The following is a 21,402-nucleotide window of genomic DNA, read 5'->3' as shown; positions in this document are numbered from 1 at the left end:
CCAAATCAACTTGTTCCCACCAACTCCATCTTTCCAGTCCCATCGGCCCTCGGTGCACGGACACCCAGGCGAAGTCTCCTGGTTTTCCTTGTGGCATTTCCGATGACAGCCGCAGAGCTTCATTCCCTTTGCTGTCGGAGACTGGCAGCAAGCAAAGTTTGTCAGCACCCTCGGGAGATGACTTTGCTGCGCGACCTGTATTGGTGCGTGTGTGAGGTGGCTCGGTTGTGCGCGGCGCGAGTTCCCCAGTTTCACGGGCAGTGGGTGCCGGGCTCCCGGGCCCCACCCTTCTTCAAAGCCCCTCCAGCGATTTGTTTAGGAAAAGTGATGAAATGAACTAGTAAGAGGAGGGAGGGGAGCCCCGGAGAGGCTGTCACTGAGAACTGCAGGCAGTTCGCCCCGGCTTGGCGCTCCGAAAGCCCGAAAGGCATGATCCGGGGGGCAGGGCAGGGCGTGGGGTGAGGAGAGGGACTCAGAAATCTGCTTCAAGGCTGACATGAGGGAACAGCCCTTATTTGCCTGCCTCTGAGTCTCCAGGCTGTCGCCCTTCTGGAATGCAAAACCCGGGACATGATGGAAACAGGTTTGTCATCCTATCTTTGAAATTTCAGACTCGAGAAATAATCGGAGTATGTCACCTCATTATTGTGCCAGCTTGAAACTGTTTCTTGGAGATTTTAAGATTAGATGGGTCTTCTTGCAGCTGGGTCTTTGTCCGGGTAGAACTGACTATAATTTCCACTTGATTACAGCTAAAATAGTCTTTAAGATTAAGTTTCCTGAAATGATTTAAAATAAACACAGATGGGAAGGGGGGGAGAAAAACTGTAATGAGGCACTTAAAAAAATAATAAAGTGAGCGTTTTCTTAAGGACAAATGGGATTTTTTTCAGTTTTGGAGAGGTTCGCCAGAAGTGTTCGTGTTTCTGAAATCTTTAAAATGGAGTGGATTTTTAAAAAACTGTTTATTTAAAAAGAAAATGTTAATGTCTCTGAATATTCCTTTCCTCCCTTATCTGGATTTGTTCCTTCTGGGATGATCCTGGTTTTGAATTATGCCCTCCTTTCTCTCAAGGATTTGAAGATTGTTTCAGAATGCCAGAGGAAAGTTCTCCCAGGCGGACTCCGCAAAGTGTCCCTTACCAGGACCTACCTCACCTGGTGAACGCAGATGGACAGTACCTCTTCTGCAGGTACTGGGAACCCAAGGGCGCCCCCAAGTAAGTAATTCCCACATGCTGGCTGCTTCAGATGCTCACGGAAAGCCGGTGCCCACTCTTCTCCCCATTTCTCCACGTGCCATCTCCTGGGCTCACGTTCCATCTGACCTACTTCATAATCCATTTTAACACTGGGCCCAGCAGTGGTAACAGAGCTCAGACTCACCATATAGAAATATATATATATATTGTTTTTGATTAAGAACCAGGAGTTCTGTTTTCAGTATTACAACTCGGATGTTGTTTCCCCCGTATGGCAGTCTTCAAAAATTCCACATGACTTGATTGGTGTTGTTATGATCACTAGTATTGTTTTGCTTGAGTTGCTTTCCTGGTGCACAGGCATTCTTTTAAAATCAAACCCGACAACAAAGGAAAACTATGTAATCGGTTAAGAAAGCGCAGATAATGTATTCCTCAGCCTTTGCTCTTTTCCTGTCTGATTGTAATCTTCAGAAGAGGTATTTCCTCCTGATTTCTTGCCAGCTCAATTACTTTTTTACATGTTCCATCAAGGATCTGTCTTCTTAGGAATAAGCATGGGGACGACACGCTCCTCTCCTCTTGTTTGAAATAAGGAAAACACCTGCTTATTTGTGGTATTCAGGGAAAGAAAATGATTTGTGTTAACCAGTTGTCCTAGTGACAAGTGATAATTTCCTGTCCCATGGATATTTTACCTGTTTCCTAGGCCTCTTGTCTCCCTGTAGACATTGTGTCATGTGGCTTATGTCTTCCTTTGTGTTTCATCAGTTACCCAGCCCTAACACATACAAAACAACACCGGTAAAATCTCTCCTATATCCGGAATAAGGTGTGTATAACCTAGGTAGCTGAACATTAGAGACGGTGTGCTGGTCCCCCAGAGAGACAGACTTGTAAAGCAGCTCTGGATTAAAATCACAGCTTCAAGGCAGCTGTGCAAACAGGCTGGTCCTTTCTCCCTGGTGTCTTCCCAATGCAGGTAATAGGCTGACACATGGTTCTTTCCAGTTCTGACAATATTTTACTTAAGATTTCCTCTGGAGGAGAATATGGGCGCTGTGTGTGTGTGTGTGTCAGAGAGAGGGAAGGAGGAAGGGAGGGAAGGAAGGAAAGGAAGGAGAGTCATCAAGCATTATAATGCTAATTAATCACTAATTCTCCACTAAGATTTAACTGGCTGTAGAATTGCATATTCTTGTTTTAATTTTGCGGATTAGCAGTATATGGGAAGCTATTTGATCAGTATGCATAAGGGGGATAAAGATTTGAGAGTAGAGGTTTCTAGTGTCTGAGTTTCAGACTTTGGGGCTTTGAGCAGTGAAATTGTCCTAGTTTGAGGACACGGAAATAAAAAGGCCCTTGGCTCTCCACCGGAGATGGGAGGGGGAGCAGATTGGGGAAGGATGGTGGATAAGTGGGATAGGAATGGCCAAGTTGGCTGGCCTTTACTTGGCTGTGGGTGGTTTTTGCAATCTCCAGGCTGAAGTTGCATTGCAAGGAGCCCTCTCTGCTCCTTTGTTTTGGCTCTAGATATGGCAGCTCAACTCCTCCGTCTAAGTGAAGCTACTTCTTGGAAGTCAGCTTCTGCCTGGTGGTGGATGATGATAGGAAAAAGAAGGGGAGTGGGAGCCGAAACAGTGGGGCCCTAGGAGTTGGAAGAGAAACTGTGGGTGCGGAAAAAGTTCAGGGTAGGAGGTTTGAAATAAACTCCCCTTTGGGGCTGGTATCCTTCCCTGCCAATTCCACCCCCACCCCTGCAGTCTTTATAACATTTCACACTTTCCAGCACTGACCAATCAGAACGGATCCAGGTCCTGGAGGCCCCCTGAGGTGACAGATGTTAACTCTATGGTTCTTGGTGCTTGGAGGGATGCAGGGGGTCCTGGCAACCAGAGTGATGGGGAGATAGTGGAGGGGGATGTTTCAGGGCAGAGGTTGGTGCCAACTGGATGGAAAGAGTTCTGTGTTTTCACAGCTACTCTAGCTGCCTGGCATGTCTGCTCTCTGGCATGGTCTGCTAATGCTTCTGCAACTGGACTTGAAGTTTATTTCCTGCAGAACAACATTCTACCTGCTTCTAGTAAGAGGGGATGGGCCTCAGGACCACAGTTGCCGCAGGATATCTTTTCCAGGGAATGTCCTCCAGACCCTTTCCTTCTTTTCAGCACAGGGTCTTCCCTTGTCGTCTTGTCACTGTGCCTTCTCTCAGTAAGGGGAGGAAAGGAAATGCAGACAGAGCTACCTTTTCGAGGAAAGCGTCGGTCAAACCTCACCCTCTCTATCTTACTGCTCTTCTCTTTCTCACAGGGGCCCTTGGGTTCCCTGAAGTCATCCCATCCCGTGGGATCCCGTGGGGCCCGCCTGTACAGCTGGGGCTGCTGCCTGCTGTCTGTTGATTGGCACTGGCTCCCGTGGGCTTTCTGGTGAGCACGTTGCCCCATGTGCTTCGTCCTTCCCACCCCGAGCGCAGGCAACTCCAGCACAGGAGCGGCGCCCCTTCTCCCCGGGGCCCATCCCCTCTCAGAGAACCCCTGGGCGCCAAGTCTAGCCCTGCAAGTGATCCAGGGCAACAGGAATTTGCATGAATCACCCTTAGCTTGGTAAACCGGCTTAACCTGTTTTATGGACGCGAATTGGGTGTTTTGCAAATGCCTGTCTTTCAGACAGGACGCTGCGAAAGAGGAAAGTATTTTCTTGGAACAATCATTGCGAATGGTATGTCCAAACTCACCATGTGAGTCATGTAAGAAGCCGGGGAGCTTCATATTTAATAATCATGAGCTGGGGGATTTTAAACCTACATGTGACAGTGCCAAAGCAAATTCACTGCCCCACCCCCACCCCAGTATTATGTAAGGTTATATCAACAGTTGTACTCAAAGTATATCAGAACTGTCTCCTATTGTTTCTAGTACGTTGGAGGGTCTGCTGGTATGTTGTAGTAGTCTAGGCTAGGTCCTGTGCACACATGAGCTCATTGAATCTTATAATGCCCTGGCTGACTGGCTGACTTACGCAGATTCAGTATCTTGGAATTTTTAGTACAGGTTCTTTAGCAGATTGCCACTGATGAGGCCCACAGAGTATTAAAGACTGACCCATAGAGGGGGGTTGAATTGCTTCATGAACTCCTGACTTAGGAGTTCAGGGTTACTCTTGTGCCCTTGAGTGATATTTAGCCCTATTTTTTTTTTTAAAGGAACATCCAACTTTTAGTCACAGGAAAATGTGAAGCCGCATAGCATTTCTCTCCTAGAAGGCTGAAGGAATGCAGCAGAATGATAGAAGAGACAGGCAGAGAACTCCTCTGTAGCAATATCATCGTCCTAGTCATTAAAAAATTTTTTTTGCTGTGGGCAACATATATGCAACACAAAATTTCACATTTCAGCCACTTTCCAGTATGTGATTCAGTGGTTATTGATTACTTTGCAAGGTATTGTGCTACCTGTCTTTTTATTCAGTGCACCACGTGGCCCCTGGGTCCATTTAAGCTGACTTTTGGATCCAACTTAGCACGCTCAGAGCAGTATTTGATCAGGAAGGTTGGCAGGCATGCGGTAATTATATGATTATACAGCTTTGACCCCTGCCAGACACTTCGTTCACATTCACGGTGTATATCACATTCCTCTGATGATCAGCAAGGTCTGACATGAAGTCCATGCTAAGTAGAGCTGTATTGAATAAACAAATCATGGTTCTTCATCTTTCTTTGAAGCTAATACTTCCCTCATGCGTTTTTTCCCACTTTATTTTGTGGATAGCCCCTTTGACTACAAGCCTTCCTGTAGCTTATATTATGGTGACAATTGGCATATCGAATGAGGTATAAAGACTTGCCGATGTCTTGATGTGTGCCCTCTGGGTAGATGAGCCCTCCCACCCTTCTTTGAGAATTCCTGAAACTTATGAATGCCCTTGGCCGTCATGTCTTTTAAAGTTCCATTTAGCATTTTGTTTCCCACCACATTTGCAAACACCTTCTGGAACTCAAGCCCAGAAGGTTTTTAGTTTTCTTGCCTTGGACCTTATAGTAACTTGACTGGTTTCTTCTGCGGACCCTGAGGCTACCTCTTCCCCAGGATTTCCCTCCTCTCACATCTCCCCAGCTCACCCAGTGGGAACTGCCCCCTGAGACAATCTGTAGGTTTTATAGGATTTTCCTGTTGATCACAGGAACTTGGAGGGGGTAGGGGGGCTGGGAGTCAGGCCCAGGGTAGAGGATGGATGAACAAGGGTGATGAGCAGGTAGCATTGTTTCTGGAATCTTCTGGTTTCTCACAGCCATGGTCTGGGGTCTGTGGATGTGGATTCTATAAGACAAGGCTCCCGGTTCCTTCTGACTTTCTCTTATTCCCTGGGATGGGGCTTAACCAACTTACCCCACCTCCAGCCTGCCCTTCTAAATCACATGACACCCTTTCTCAGAGAAACCTTGGCTCTCCGTGTCTGGAGTTTTGGGCAATGCCATCCTACGACACTTCTTCCCACCCTATGCAAATTTTACCTGGAGAAGAAGCAATTCCCTGGAAGCTGGGATATATTTAAATGGTACAAAACATTCTTCCTCCATCCCACCCTCATAAAGTCCTTCCTTGCATCAGCCACCCTATTAGGCGTGGCACTCGTGGCTCCAAAAGATAAGGGCCCCACCCAGCCAACCAGATCCAGGCCATGGAGGAAAATAATTTTTCCCCATTTCACTGGACATCATTTTTCTCCCCACAGCCTTTTGGAGATTTTGTTCTAAAAGATCAGACTGGTCTCTTGTTTTATTTTGTTTTTTCTAGTCTCCCTTCCCCCTTAGGTTTTTTAATCAGGTTGCAAAACACTTCCGTGAGTTTTTCTTTTCCTCTGCCTACAGAAGGTTCCATATTTTAGGTAACAGCCCTGCAGATGCTCCTTGTCATTTTTAAGTATATAAAGAGGCATGGAGGGATGCCGCTCTTGCAGCCTCTGGCCTCTCCTCCCTCTAACTCCTGACACTTGTGTGACTTGGCGTTCCTGGACTCTGGCTTGCTGCGTGGCTTACCTGGTGATTGGCTACAATACTCTCAGTAGAGAGCACCTACTCAAAGTAGTCCTAAAAATCGCCATGTTGAATCCCATTCCTTTTTTTTTTTTTAAATTCAGTTGTATCAAGATATAGTCACATACCATATAATTGTCCAAAGTATACCATCAGCTGTTCACAGTTTCATCGTGTAGTTGTGCATTTCAACCACAATCAAGTTTTGAACATTTTCATTACTCCAAAAATAAAAATAAACAAGAGCACCCAAAGCATCCCATTACCTCTTATCCCCTCTGTTATTTATTTATTTTTGTCCTTATTTTCTTACTCGTCTGTCCATACACTGGATAAAGGCTGCATCAGCCACAAGGTTTTCACAATCACGGGGCCACACCATAAAAACTCTATTATACAATCATCTTCAAGAATCAAGGCTAATGGATTGCAGTTCAGCAGTTTCAGGTGTTTCCTTCCAGCTATTCTACTCCACTAAATCTTATTATTAATGATTCCAGGATGACCCCTCTCAGTCACTGAAACTTTGTTTTTGTTTCATTTCTCTCTTCCCCCTTTTGGTGCAGAAGCTTTTCCCAATCCTACGATGTTGGGTCCAGGCTCATTCCTGGGTGAATCCCATTCCCTTTGTCTTCGTGGGTAGAGGGACAATCTCTTTTTCTCCCCTGCAGCTCTGTCCCTTGGATCTTTCCCCTGATTATAAGGAGCTGAGATAGCTCTTGTGCTCCCCACAGCCTCGGGAATAAGACACATGGCGTGGAATCGCTGCTGGGAACATTCTTGCCCTCCTCACTCAGCATTTGTCATATTCAACAAGTGAGTTCACTAAACCTTCTTTATTAAAGTCTGTGTGGACCAGGTATTGTATTAGGTGTTCCAGTGGGGCAGGGGTTGCAAAGGCCGCTTTGTTTGATGCAAGGAGGAGGATGGTAGACAGATGCGTAGGTCATTTTAATAGATGTACATAGAGACAGGGTGACCAATGAATCATGCAGACAGAGCCTTTGAGTAAATTTGGAAAAGACATCCCCTTCCATGTAGGCACATTCCCAGGGCGAGCAGAGTGTGGACCGGATTTCGGCTTCTATTCGTCCTTTTGGCCAGCACCCTTGAGCAGTATTCACCCCACCAAAAGGACACGTCAGGCACGGGGAACTGATGCAGAAAAGCGTGACATGGCATGGTGAGCTTAGGATTTCCAGGTTAAGTGGTATTGCCGGAGTGTAAAGCCTGAGGCAGAAAGGGGCAAGGGGTGAAGCTAGAGAAGGTGGGGGGGGACCTGGAGAGTTCTGCCAGCCATGCTGTGGGCCTGGGGCTTGGATCTTTACGGGGGTGGGGTGGGGAGCTGTGGACAGGTTTTATGCAAGGAAGTGGCATAGTCACATTGGCATTTAGACACCCAGCCACAAGTTGAAAGTGTTTGCAGTAATCTAGGTGAGAGGTGACCAGGGCTGGGCCTGCACTTGGGAAGATGAACTTGAACTAGGCTGGGTGATTGTGACTGGTGGAGGAGGGAAAGATTATCCTTCGCAGCCAATGCCTTTTGTTTCGTCTCCTCTGCTCAGAAGCTGCAAGGATTGCTCTCAGACAGTGGGGACATATCGGGTCACCAAATGCTGTTGGACACTTCACTCAAACAGTCCTGGAATGACCCAGAAGGAGGAATGGAGGATGAGAGGATGGGTTCTCACAGCTCAGGGTGGCCAAACAAACCAAATTTCACTCCAGTGTCACTAAGAAAATAATAACAGGGACACTTACTTTCACAAACGTAAGAAAGAAGTCATGTTTTACATTGTCTTCCCACAACGAGAAATGCAAAATTAGGCGCATTTGACTTACCTCCATTGTTTCATGAATTCTGCACTTAAACTGAGAAGATGGAGCTTACGGTGCATTTTAAAGCAATGACATTATTTTTAACCAGATTTTCTACAGCACCTCTATTTTCTTTTCCCAAAAGTATTTCCAAAAGTTCCTCTCTCTAGTATGAAACTGTTATTTCTCCTTCTGATACATATGCCTTTGTTAGAACATAGCAATAGCAAACCGCCTGCCTTATTTTTAAATAGGGCATCTCTTCTGGGTTTTTTTTTTCTTTAAGACTCTTCGAATAGCTGAGATCTTTTGATGGCAAGAGCAAAGACCCGCTGCTATTCTTGCAGTTGATTTTTCTAACAGCTTCGTTAAGGGATAATTTCTTCCAGTTGCTGTAAGAATGTTCTGCAGCTACAAATCCGGCTTTGTTTTCCAGTGGACTGTAAGAAAAAAAAAAAAGCAAAACAGTTTTAGCTGCTTCCTGAATAGCCACCGTAGTCCACCATTGTCTATTTATCTGTCATCGGCACCTCTTAGGTTTGGATCTTAATTCCAGATGCACTTTGTCCATGCATGCAAACCAAACTATTGGTTATTGTAAAAACGGAAGAAATGAGCTTTAGCGTTGCAAATTTTTACAGCTGAGATTACAAGACCACCCTTGTCCCGTATTTTAAGGTCATCCGAGGTTCTTGGTGGAGGAGATTCTTTTCACTTCACACAGCCTTGTTCATGAGGGGTTGGGGGTGGGAATGCTGATGGTGGTCAGCAGTGAGACTGGGGGTGGCGTTGTTCTCTGTGTATTTGAAGGTCTGATAAGCCACAACAGGGGGTTTGTGTGGAGCTCGGGGTGCTACAAGGGGAGCCGTGCTCTCCCCTCGTTTCATCTGCAGCTGCCCTTGATTTAATATCCCCAGACATATTCTAGCACGCTTCTCCCCTGGGCTGGCACTGACCATGAGTTTCTACTTTTGGCTTTCAGCAAATCCTCCTGTATGCTGGGATTAAAAGGCATGTCTCACCTCGCTTGAAAAAGTTCAGATGAGTCGTTATTATGGGATCACAGCTTTGGCAGCATTCTGGAAGGCAGGAAGGCAGGAAGGAAAGGAGACAGCGAAGAGGGGAAGGAGGGAAAGAAAGGGGAAAGGAAAGATGGAAAAGGGGAAGGAAGGAAAAGGAGAAGGAATCAGGAGGAAGAAGGAAGAGTGGAAGACAGGATAGAAAAAAGAGGAAGCGGTTTTGTAAAACTATAACCTTAGTTGATGTTTGGGCTAAAGGAAATTCAGCCTTCTTTTCCTTAAACAAGTTTTCAAAATGAGAAATATTTAGAGGATTTCATGGAGACAGGTTTAATAGAGATCAGAATGGAAACAGTTTGCTTTGTGAAATACCTGTGTTGCCTTTAAGAGAGAGACCTCACCTGTTCTTTCATGTTACTACTTTCAGAGAGCAGATGTTGGGGTGAGTGGCACAGAGAAGGGGTTAAATGACCGAGATGGTGAGGAGCTTCCACCAGCCAACATGGGAACTCCCAATATTTTGTTTCTTTGGACATGTATTATGTCCTAGGTGCCTAAAGCAGCACCCAGCCCTCAGTAGGAGCTTAAAGCTGCTGCTTGAATGAATGACTCTGCCACAACAAGAGAAAAGGAACATGTAAGTAATTTATGGGCAGAGCTATTTTTCTTCTGGTTGAGGAACTCAGACTTGAGGGAAAAGGTACACTTGGAGAACACCAGCACTCCCTAAGCTTGGGGACTTCCAGAACGTTCCTGGATAAATTTAGACATGGTGGGTATATAATCCTCTTATGGAGAGGGGGATAGATCAGAGCCTCCACCAGAGTCTCAAAATGGAGGTGTTCTGTGACCCCAAGCACTGCCCCAATTTCACCATTTTAGAAGATGAAGTAATAGGAGCTGAGATTAAATGAAAGTTGACTCTTCTTCCCATGGCTTTCTCTCTGTCTATCTGAATTTCATCCCTCTTATAAAGAAATAGGATTAAGACCCGTCTAGATGGAGGTGGGTCACGCCTTAACTGAAGTCGCTTCCTCAAAAGGTCTTACTTCCAATGGGTTCACATTCACAATAATGGAATCAGTTTAACGATACGTTTTTCTGCAGTACATCCAACTCCAAACCATCACAGCTGGTCTCTGCATCAAGGACTTATCTTCAAAATGGGGAAGAAGAGCATCTTTCCCAGAGCGAGGTTGTAAGGATGTGCTCTAAGTGCTGGGGACAGTGCACTTAGAATGAGAGGTAATGGGAAGCTCTTAGGATTTAGTCCAACCTCTTGGGTACCTCCACTGTAGGTCTTGTAGGCTCTGTGCCCAGAGACCTGCCACGTGGCAGGCTCGCTTGTCACCCACTATTTTCTCTCACTTCCCACCACTCTCAGGGCAAACGTCAGTCACATAAGACCTGGGGTGAAAGCAGTGATAGTGTTTGCTTGGTAAATTCTACCTTTGCTTCTCTGCACCAGTGATGTTGGGTTACATGCTTTTTCAAGTCTTCAGGTTATTGTTATTTTTCTTAATTGTTACAAATCATTTCCATTTCATGGTGGAACAGTGTGAATGTCATAAATGACATTGAATTGTACACTTAAAAAATGGTTGAAATGGGAGATTTTTGCTACAAATACATATATATGTATGTTAACACAATTAAAAAAAAAAGATCCCTTCCATTGCAATGAGATTTCAAACTTCTGTATAAACTTCCGCAGATTCTGGATGCTTTACAACGTCACCAAACAGGAAGGCCATGAGAAAACAGTTGGTGGTGGAATTCTTTTTAAGATAACACAGAGTTAGGGTAATGAGATGTTTTTCTTGTGTCTTATGTAAATGTTCAGCATTTGTGGTATGGCTCTTGACCGAAAGCAGAGCTGAGCAACACTTAGCTTGTATGTCTGGGAGTCAACTCAAACAAACCTTAGTCAAAGAAGCCAGTCCATTTTCAGTGGTCTCAAGTTATTCCGGTCTTTGGCATGTTTCTCTTTTGGCCCTGATGACATATCAGTGCTGTGTGGAAATATTCATGCTACAAGAAATATGACTGCTAGCACAAGAACCATCTTGCCATTTGCTATATCTGAAGTAGGCAGAGTAGTCTGGGGGTGTATCAGTAATTTATTTCATTCTAGCAACCTCCAGGATATAGTTATTTAGCCCATGATTCTGTGGGTTGGCAGTTTGGACTGGGCTGGGCTGGGCGATTCTTCTGCTGGTCTTGGCTGGGTTCCTTCAGGTGCCTGTGGTAAGCCACTGGGTCTGTGGGCGGTGGTCAGGCAGCTGAGGGCTTGCTGTTGGGATGGCTTCAGTCTCATATTTGGCAGTTGGCAGGAGCACCTCAGTTCTTCTCCACATAGTCTCTCAATCTTTATCAGTCTAGCCCAGACTTGTTCTCATGGGCAACAGTTCAAGAAAAACAAGAGAACAAACATCAACATGCAAGTCCCTTTCAAGTCTCTGCCTGTGGCACATTTGCTGGTGTTCCAGTGCAGAAGCAACACAAGGCCAATGTGTGAGGGTATGTCCAAGGAGCAAGGATAGAGGAGGAGTATATACTCATATTTTGTGACCATTTTTTAACTCTATCAGGTAGGAAAAGGAACATCAGTGCTAGGAGCTAGGTAAACGGGGATGAAGTTTTACTTTTGCCTCTGTTTCTGAGTACATTAGTCAAGATACCATCCCTCGAGACTTCCAGAGTCCAGCAAATTTACAAAGAATTCTGCATTTTATATCACTCTGGAATAGTTTGCATCTCACAGTTAAGGAACAACCTACAAGCTCCTCCAGGGCAAAATTCATGTTTGGTTTTTGTTCTTTCTTCTACAGAGTTTGCCTGGTGTAGACTTTCTTGCCTGGCACAAAATAAGTGACCTATACATGTTTGTTGAATGAATGAATGTATTTCCCCATACTCAGAGTGCAAAAATTGGGTTAGATGATTCCCAAGTCCCTTCTGGCATGATTTTCTAGGAAAAGACCAGAAGCATACCATTGAGCATGGATAGAAGTGTGAGGAATGGAGTGTCTAGATTCAGAAATATCGTTTAAGGACTGTAACATCCAGAATGAGAATATTCCCTGTAGGCAACCGCTTGAGATATTGGATGGCTGTGTTTTATCCAATTTAACTTAGAAGTAAAATTCTGCAAGTGAAAATGCATTTATGAGTGGGAGCTGCATTATACCAGACAATGTTTTCCATTTTAACCAAGAGATCAGTTTGACATCAGAATCTGGAGAGGAGGTCTGCTGCTTTTGGATGCAGGACGATGACTCAACAGGTATTAACTGAGCTCCAAATGTAAATTCATCACTGTACTTGACAAGAATGGAACATGTAGACTCAGGGCCTGTTTTAGTGTGGACAGTCGAATGAACTCTTTCCAAACACCTTGTATGCACCAGGTCCCATCGCAATTTAGAAATTCAGAAATGAAGCAACTCCATCTTGGCCTTTGAAGGATGCAGATGTCCCTGAACATTTATTAGAGGGCAGCGCCAGGCACTGGGACTTTACATTTAAGGACTGCAAATTCTGTATTGGAGTTTCAGAGAGAAGTTTAGGTAAAAGGTGAGAGAGGGAACTGGGGGCAGAAGGGACATTTTAGCACAAGCCTGGAGATGCGAAAGGGTATGATATATTCTGAAAATGGTAGGGATTCTTTTGAGTCTAAAGTGCATGGCAGAAGATGAGTTTGGAGTGGCATTTTTGGGAGCCTCGATTTGCATGGCCATATTTGACATGTTAAGGAATTTGAGCCTTATCATGTGAGCTGTCTGGGAACTACTAGAGTCAGAGGCTGAAGGAGGTTAGTCATGGCATACAGTCCAGTTTTACAGAGCAACTGAGAAAATTTCCCAGTATTTCATATAGCTGAATTTCTAGACTTGGACGATGACTCAGCCCTTTCACATCAGTGCTTTCCTGTGGTTTTATGGTAGATGCCCTAGCCTCACTGAAATTGTTCTGACGTTTTGTGTTCAAGACCAGCCTTTGCCTTGATGTCTTGGATACAAGACCACCTAGTCTTAGCAAGCTCTGTTGGCCATCTGGCCCAAGGGCAGCAACAGATACAAAAGTGGGAGTGTCCTAGATAAACCACATCTTTACAGAGAGCAAAGGCATTGTGCAGTCACAGTAGTTGCCTGCTCTGTGAATATCCAACCCCCACTCCTTTTCTTGTTGATTTTTGTCCCCAGGGGGATGACTCATGATTGGTCTTAATCCAATACGGCTCTCCCATTCCTCTTTCCCAGCCTTCTTTGCAGCTAGGGCTGGCTAGGGGACCCAGTTGTGGCTATAACTACTATAGTACTATGCAGTACTTTTATGTAGTTTTTGGAGGTCCCCCAGAACAAATTTTAGCTCTATGTTAAAAGACGAGAGAGTAGGATGAAGAAATGGTCTCTCTCTACCCCAGTTGCCCCTGCCCCCCACCCACAATTCCTGCCTTTGACTGTGGTCGTAATGCTTGGAGTTGCAGCAACCATCTTGTAATCACAGGATAAAGGGCTTAAAGATGGAAGAGGGGTTCCAGAGAGGGTAGAAGTGAAGGATGGAGAATCTGGGTCCTTGATGGCAACATGAAACAGCTGAACCAACCCGGAGGCTGACTGCCAATGGATTTCTTTTTATGAGACTAATCCATGCCCATGCATCTCAATCCCCTCTTCCATTCTAATAGTTTCAGCCAGCTGCTTCCACCTGAATGATGGAAGAGTGTGGGTGGTAAGTGATTGGGCTGTGATATTTGAATCCAATCTCAGACTGGGCCAGAATAGATATCTAGGAGCATGAGTGAGAAGAAGGGAAGGCATGCATGGTGTTTGCCACAGCCGAAGCAAAGATGCTGGGGACGGGGGCAAGGTCAGTGAATAAAGCAGAGGCTGATGACGGAGAATAGTGGGAGATGAAGTTGGAGTCCGTACAAGCAGGCATGGTTTGGTTTCTCACCAGTATCCATTCCTTACTTCTCCCACCAACAGTTCCCCAAACTTGAGAGACATCCCTCCTCTACTTTTAGCCCATGTGCTTCTGACGGTGTTGACTGCATCCTGGTCAGGGTTTGATCCTGTGACAGATTTAAGTCTGTCGGGATTTTCATGGCCCCTACTTTCCACCCCAGCCCTATTGATTGGCTTCAGAGATGGGCACGAATCCAGTATGGGTCAATGAGCAGTAAGGTTTTCCCCAGCATTTCTGGAAAAACGGCTTTCTGTACTCTCCTCTGGAGTTGACTATGGAAGTGTGAATCCAGGGTACTTGTGAAAGTCATCTTGAGACCATGAAGCTGAAGTCTGACCAAGAAGGGAGTTCATTTCAAGAAAGCAGAGCTGAGAAAGAATGAGAGGGAACCCAGATCTCAGTCTACTTCCCCCACCCTTCCAATCAGACCTAACAGCACATGAGCCAATAAGTGTGGGCAGGTTATTATGTCACAACTGAAAGAGTCTATGGAACTAAACAGGTTGCTTTGTAGATTATAGACATATTTTCTCATAAGAAAAGTCGACTTTGGAACAGACAAAAAGCAGAATTTTCACAGGGTCTCTGAATGAGCCAGAGTAGGGTCCTAAGTTGCTGCTACTAAAACAAATGAAAATGTAGGCTGGGTTTGATTCCTGGTGCTTGCCCATGTTAAAAAAACATGTAGGAAGAATCACGCTTCCTGATTTTGAAACTTACTGCAAAATAACAATAATCAAGACACTGTGGTATGGCATGAGGACAATGGGATAGAATGGAGATTCCAGAAATAAACCCATATATCTATGCTTAACTGATTTTTGAGAAAGGTGCCAAGACAATTCAATGGGAAAAAATAGTCTTTTCAACATATGGTGCTGAGACAACTGGATATCCACAAGCAAAAGAATACAAGTGGACCTCTGCTTCATACCATATAAAACAATTCACTCAAATGGACCAAAGACCTAAAGGTAGGAGCGAAACTGTAAAACTCTTAGAAAAAATAATAGGGGTAAATCTTCATGACCTTGGATTTGGCAATGGTTTCTTAGACATGACACCAAAAGTGCAAGCAATAAAAGAAAAAAATAATAAATTGTACTTCATCAAAATAGAACATGGTTGTGCTTCGAAGAACACTATCAAGAAAGTGAAAAGGCAGCCCACAGAATGGAAGAAACTATTTGCAAATCATGTATCTGATCAGGGACTTTTATCTAGGGTAGATAAAGAACTCTTACAACTCAATAATAAAAAGAAAAATGATCCGATTTTACAATGGGAAAAGGATCTGAGTAAATATTTCTCCAGAGAAGATATACAAATGGCCAAACGCATATGAAAAAAGGCTCAGCATCATTTGTCATCAGGGAAATGCAAAAGAAAACCACCGTTAAGACACTCTTCACACCTGCTAGGGTGGTAAGAATTAAAATCACAATAACAGGTGTTGGTGAAGATGTGGAGAAATCAAATTCTCATATGCTGAAAATGAAATCCTCATATGCTGCTGGTGTGAGTGTAAAATTTTGCAACCAATCTGGCAATTCCTCAAAAAGTTACCTGGAGAATGACCGCATGACCCAGGAATTCCATTCCTAAGAATTCCGAGAAAAGAAAACATATGTCCACACAAAACTCGCACACAGATATTTATAGTAATCTTTGTCACAATAGCCCAAAAAGTGAAAACAACCCGAGCATGCATCGGCAGATGAAGGGATAAACAAAATGTGGCAATCTATATAATGGAGTGTTTTTCAGCTACATAAGAAATTGAGGTACTGATTCATGCTGCAACCTAGATAAACCTGAAAATACTATTCTAAGGGAAAGAAGATTGCGACAAAAAACACATATTATAGGATTCTTTTATATGACATATCTATCATGAGACAGAAGCAAATCTGTAGACAGAAGTAGATTATTGGTTGCTGTGGACTGGGGGGAAATGTTGGGGTTAAGGAGTATAAACTAAAGAGTATGGGTTCCTTTTAGGGGTGATGAAAATGTTCTAAAATTGATTGTGGCAATGGTTGTGCAACTCTGTGAATATACTGAAAACTATTGGGTGAATCATATGGCATGTGAGTTATTGCTCAATAAAGGCATTACCAAAAACTATGCAAATACCTAGAGAAATGATTAATTTGGGGGGAGATTATTCAGGCATTTTAAATGATGTTTAACAGGAACAAAATCTAATGACCTAGACAGTTGTTTAGAATAGAATGATAAGTAGAAAACACAATATAAATTGGGATCACAACTATGTTAAAAATATGATCATGGAAAAAAGACTTGAAATATGAATAGGTCATTCTAGGTGATGGAATTGTGATGGGCAATTTTCTTCTTTGGCTTCTCTGTATTTTCCACATTTTTAAAAGGAGAGGTTTCTGAAAGGCTTTGGAGGACTTGATATCTTGAAGGATGATGGTATTTGGCCCAAAAGTCAAGTGTGTTCCAGGCAGGGTGCTTGGAGAGCATCGGAAATGGTGATGGCTGGAGCTGAGGGGGATGAGGCTGGGAAGGTAGGTGGGTGCCAGGCTGGGAGGGGCCTCATGGGCCTTCAACTTGTGGGCAGTAGGGAGGCCCTTGAAGGTTTGGGTGGGGGTTTGAGGAAATGATAAAAGAAAGACAGAGGCCACCTAGCTGAGATCGACAGTAGACCCAGGGTCAGGGAGCAAAAAAAAAAAAGGTAGGTAGAGAGGAGCCCAATGAGACAACTCAGCCACAGAAGGAACGATGTGGTGCAGGAGCAGGCATGTGGAACTGTGGCCACTGTGGGCAAGCAGCTGACCCTGGAGTATCTCCCTCTTCCTGACCTGGGTGGTCTCAGCTACAAGGCAGGGAATGTGGGAGGAGATTGCTGGGGGGATGGCTCCATCACAGCCCTCCTGTCCAAAAAAGATTGCGGGAAGGATGTAGGGGGTCAATAGGGCCCCCACTTCCAAGCCCCAAGTAGAGAGGGCTGGATAAACTGCAGCATCTTCAAGGGAAGAGACAGATAACGTAGCTATAACCATCCTTCCCTCCATCCCTCCCTCTCTCTCTCTTCCCCTCCATTCCTTCCTCTGTCCGTCTGTCCGTCCATCCATCCATCTATCCCTACATTCAACAAATATTTCCCGAGCGCCAACTCTGCCTGGCTTTGGGATGGAGAAATCTCTGAGACGCCACGATCCCTGCCTTCCAGGGGCTCTCAGTGCAGCCACCAGCTCACACAGCAGGGTTCTCGTGGTGGCAGGACTTTGCCTGGAGGATCTGGGAAGCTTCTCCGAGGAGGAACCCTCATTCAGGCCCTGCTTAGTCATTCAGTGCATCCAAACTCCAACAAACCAGACCAAAGATGGGCATTGTCCAGCTTTAGCTGCACTTACCAGCCAAGAACTGGGGAGAGAGCCTGGCCAATCTCCACAGCTTTACCTCAAAGGACTGCAGAGTGGCCAGATTTCCTTGAATACATGTCTTTCTTGAAATTCTTTTGTGACTGATTTTTATGTCAGCCCCATATCACCTTTGGAAAGGGGAATGAATAAATCTTTATTAAGACCCAAGCCTGTGTCCAATACCTTGTTTAGATGCTCTTTTGATTTTTCTTCCATCAGTCCCACCCACCCAAGATGTGGTAGCATCAGTCTTGCTATTTAACTGCTATAAATACTGGGTCTCAGAGAGCCATGCAGACTTGCCCAGATCACATGCTAGTAAGTGGCAGAGCCAGAATTTGAACCCAAATCCATTTGCTTTGAAGGAAGCACCAGTCCTTCTCCAGCACCCCCTTTGCCCCCATGAAACATTTACATGCAAATAAGCCAGCTGGGTGCACAGACGTTATTTAATGTCCCCAACCACCCCAGGAGGCAGGTGCAATGACCCCATCTTACAGATGAGAAGACTGAGGCTGGGGAAGGAGAAGGGGCTTTGAGGGAGTCACAGGGTCGGAAATGGCAGGCCTTTGGTGTGAGCTGAGCTGAGCACTCCTTGCCACCACACCTGTGTGGTCCCACGCTGCTTGGGCTTGGCGGCAGGCTGCCTGTTTGGGCCGTAACAAAGCCCAGGGCTTCATAACTGTGAGCATTTCCCTAAAAAATCATCATTTTACACTCCCCTCACCTCTCCTACATTCTCAGTACGTTCCTGATTGTCTATTGCATCCACTTGGCATTTCAGCACCCAGAAGAACTTAGAGCCATCTGCAGCCTTGGAAAGTTTACTCTGTTCTCCTTCCAGGAAATAAATAAATAAATAAATAAATAAATAAGGTTACATAAGACAGAACCTAGCACATTCTTGTAAGAAGGTCCTGGAGCCACTTCTCTGACTAGAGAAACTCCTTGTTAAGTCTGCCTGCGTTTGCCTGTTCAAAATCACCTTGCAGCTGTCTTTTTAAAAAAATGCGCGCACACACACACACACACACACACACACACACACACACACCACCCCACAAAGCCTTTAAAAATAATCTGAATTATATCTCCTGGCCCACAGAGAACTTGTCCTCTCTCCAAGACATCCTTTCAGTTCTGTGAGGGGAGGATGCTTCTGGAAAACTCACAGCGCCTTCTCCCAACATAGCCTGCACCTGTTGGCCGGTGGCTACCCCCTTGGCTTTGTTTATCATGTAAAGGAGCCTGGAATTGTTTCCGGGACTGGGAAAGCCTGCACAGGCAAAACCCCTCTTCCGCCCCTCCAGCCCCCAAGGAACCTCACCCGCAGCCTCCTGGCCCAACTGTTGCCATTTCTCCCAGTTAGACGCTTCCTCCACTTGTCCATCTTGATTTGTTTTATTTCGTTCTTGTAAATAAAATGTGCCCTGTTTTTGTGCGTGTGGGTGTGTGAGCATTTCCCTTATAGAACATTGAGGAATTACAGACAGACTTAACATTCAGAGACTGAGAAGTGGGAAAGGACCCTAAAGGTGGTCCAGTGCAATCCCTTGACAGATGGGGAAACTGAGGCAGAGAGCAGGTGGAATCCTTCATTCACTTGTGAAGAGCTGTGTGGCTAGTGGCAGGCAAGTCAGGGACCTTTGTGGGTGAGAGTGACAAGTGGGGGCATGACAAGTGAGCTGACCGTGCCGGGGGTGGGGTGGGTGGCCAGGAGAGCTGGAGATGAGCTGGGTCTGGCTGTGTGCCTACTTCTGGCATTGGGAGAGTGCGCTCCATCCAGTGCTCTCCTTGCTCATGGCTCGCTCTGGCTCTTTCCTTTCTTACTCCTCAGCAACCCTCTGAGACCATATTGGAGGTTTGCCACCTAACTGATCACCTGTCATCCCCCAAGCTTCTCTTACTTGTTTCCCTCCCCCAATCTCTCTACCCACATGTTTTTCATATACTTCCCGGAGACTACAGGGAAGAAGTTGGGGTGAGTTGAGGGCCTGGTGGCCCATCCATGGGTGAGGATCTTTTGGCTTCATTCCTGAAGACTTTTGATCAGTTTCTTCCAAACCTGACGTGTTCACCTTCCCCCTTTGTGATTTTTTGCAGCGCTTTTAATGCAGTGTTATTTCCTCATCATTTTCTTCCAGTTGGCTTGCTTTCTTTTTTCACTTTAACTTGATTGCAAAAGGAAACTTTATTCTAGCAAGGGAAATGGAAAACCAGTGATCAGGTGCCATAAATAGAAGGTGACTGGGAGAACACAAAACCACGGTGCTAGATTCCACATCTATGTTGGGACCTGCCCAAAAAGCCCCAAGACTGGGGCCTTCTCTCTCTCTTTGTCCTGAAAAGGAAGATGAGCTGGTGTTCTAGAGGTGTGGAAGACATACCAACACCCCACTGAGACTTTCTTACAAACTCAGAGGATTGTATGCAATCCAAGCAGGGAATAAATCAGTGTCTCCTCATACGTTTTGTTATTTAACATTATATCACCGATTCTCCCTAATTCCTTCCAAGCACCCCCAGCCGTAGGACTCTTACAGGTTGAGAGACAGCATACCATTTGAGGAATGTTGAGAGTTTCTAACATCTATCCAAGAAACTGATAGTCTGACGCTCTCTTTGATTTTTTTCTTGCTCTGGCATGTATGTGCTTCTTGATTCAAAATGTATCATGAAGACAAATGTGCTGCTCTCTTTTAAAGAGACAGTTAAAGCACCCAGATGTCTTCTGCCTTGGGTGCATGGGCTGTGGGTTTGCCGTGAGTTGGGTTGGCATCTGCGAGACTTCAGAGGAGGCAGCTGGAGCCAAAGCCTTCTTCCCTCCATCTTCAGGTGGCCTGGAGGTGGGCTCCCCATCGCTCGAAACAAGAGCAAACTACGGACCCTCCCACTGTGCAGTAAAAAAAATACTCTTAAAAGAGGGCTCAGAGGTCTTTCATATAAGCGGAGCTGGTCATGCCAAATTCTGGTCCCTTGGCTTTCCATTTCTGGAATCTTGGGGCAGCTGTGATGCTCTTCATTAATGGGCTGTCCTAAAAAATCACACCATGTGCCTTCCACAGGCCATTAGTGATTTCCCAGAAGGCCAATTCCAAATATTGATCTGGAATGGTGGCCGCCGAGGAACTCTTTGGCATAAGAACCTTTTCCGAGCTGGATGGGGCTGTGGCTGGCTAAGAAGACGCCCCTGAAGAGATTATGCATGTTAATAAAGGGCCTTCATCTCTTGGCCTTTTACAACACAGAACTGCTTTGTGATTAAAAAATAAATCATTCCTGGAGGTTGCCTTCCCCCAAAGCGCATGAAATTATTTTGAGGCAGTTGGGGAACCATCGTTTCCATGTACATTTCTAACCTAGTTTTTTCTGTGAGGCAATTATCCATCTCACTTCCCTGGATCTGACAGATATTTTCTGCGCCTCTAGGAGATTACTGGAGGAAGGAAAAATTGTGGGAGAGGCTAATTAAACCTAATTAGGGAAACTGGGATTTCAGTTTTGCTCACGATTGCAGTTTTGCCACTAGGACTGCAGGGCTGCTAACCGCCTCGGTGGATCTCTTCGGTTTGGTCCTTTTTGCATTTTATCCGAGGCAATAAGATGTGCACTTAATTTAGTGAAGGTCCCTTTGACCAAACTCTTAAACTCTAGTATCCCTAGTATTGTAGGAGGCAACTCTGTGCAGTGAGGGATGAGGCACAATATCCCTCTGTCCCCTAATCCTGACTCATTTTTCTCTGGCATGACCCGGCATGTAAACATTTGATAATTATTCTGGCTTCCATGCTAGGCTAGATGCTCCGTGAGGGTAAGGGCTGTGTCTGGTTCGTATGTGTCCACAGAGCCCAAGCCAGTGCCTGGCCCAGACAAATCACTCAGCAACTATCTGTTTAGTGAAGAAAACAAGGACTGAGACGGGAATCGGGGGGTGGGGTGGGGAGGGTCAGGCTAATGAAATG

The 21,402-nt window shown here is 45.2% G+C and overlaps 1 protein-coding gene across 7 annotated transcripts in view; it reads left to right on the top strand.

Moving 5' to 3' along the window:
• Positions 1-21,402, top strand: part of MGLL (monoglyceride lipase) — a 175,734-nt gene that overhangs the window by 44,643 nt on the left and 109,689 nt on the right. For 3 of the 7 annotated variants that reach the window (XM_077116336.1, XM_077116333.1, XM_077116339.1), the window contains one exon: positions 1,076-1,220. In XM_077116336.1, coding sequence (XP_076972451.1) covers positions 1,076-1,220 — 145 coding nt within the window. Of the gene's footprint in view, positions 1-37; positions 204-224; positions 584-1,075; positions 1,221-6,971; positions 7,054-21,402 lie in introns of those variants that run through there. The other 4 variants (XM_077116338.1, XM_077116337.1, XM_077116340.1 and 1 more) reach the window with 4 other exon arrangements.

Source organism: Tamandua tetradactyla, chromosome 9 (assembly GCF_023851605.1).
Source record: "Tamandua tetradactyla isolate mTamTet1 chromosome 9, mTamTet1.pri, whole genome shotgun sequence".
In the NCBI taxonomy this organism is placed as follows: domain Eukaryota; kingdom Metazoa; phylum Chordata; class Mammalia; order Pilosa; family Myrmecophagidae; genus Tamandua; species Tamandua tetradactyla.
This window is presented reverse-complemented; position numbering and strand designations above follow the sequence as displayed.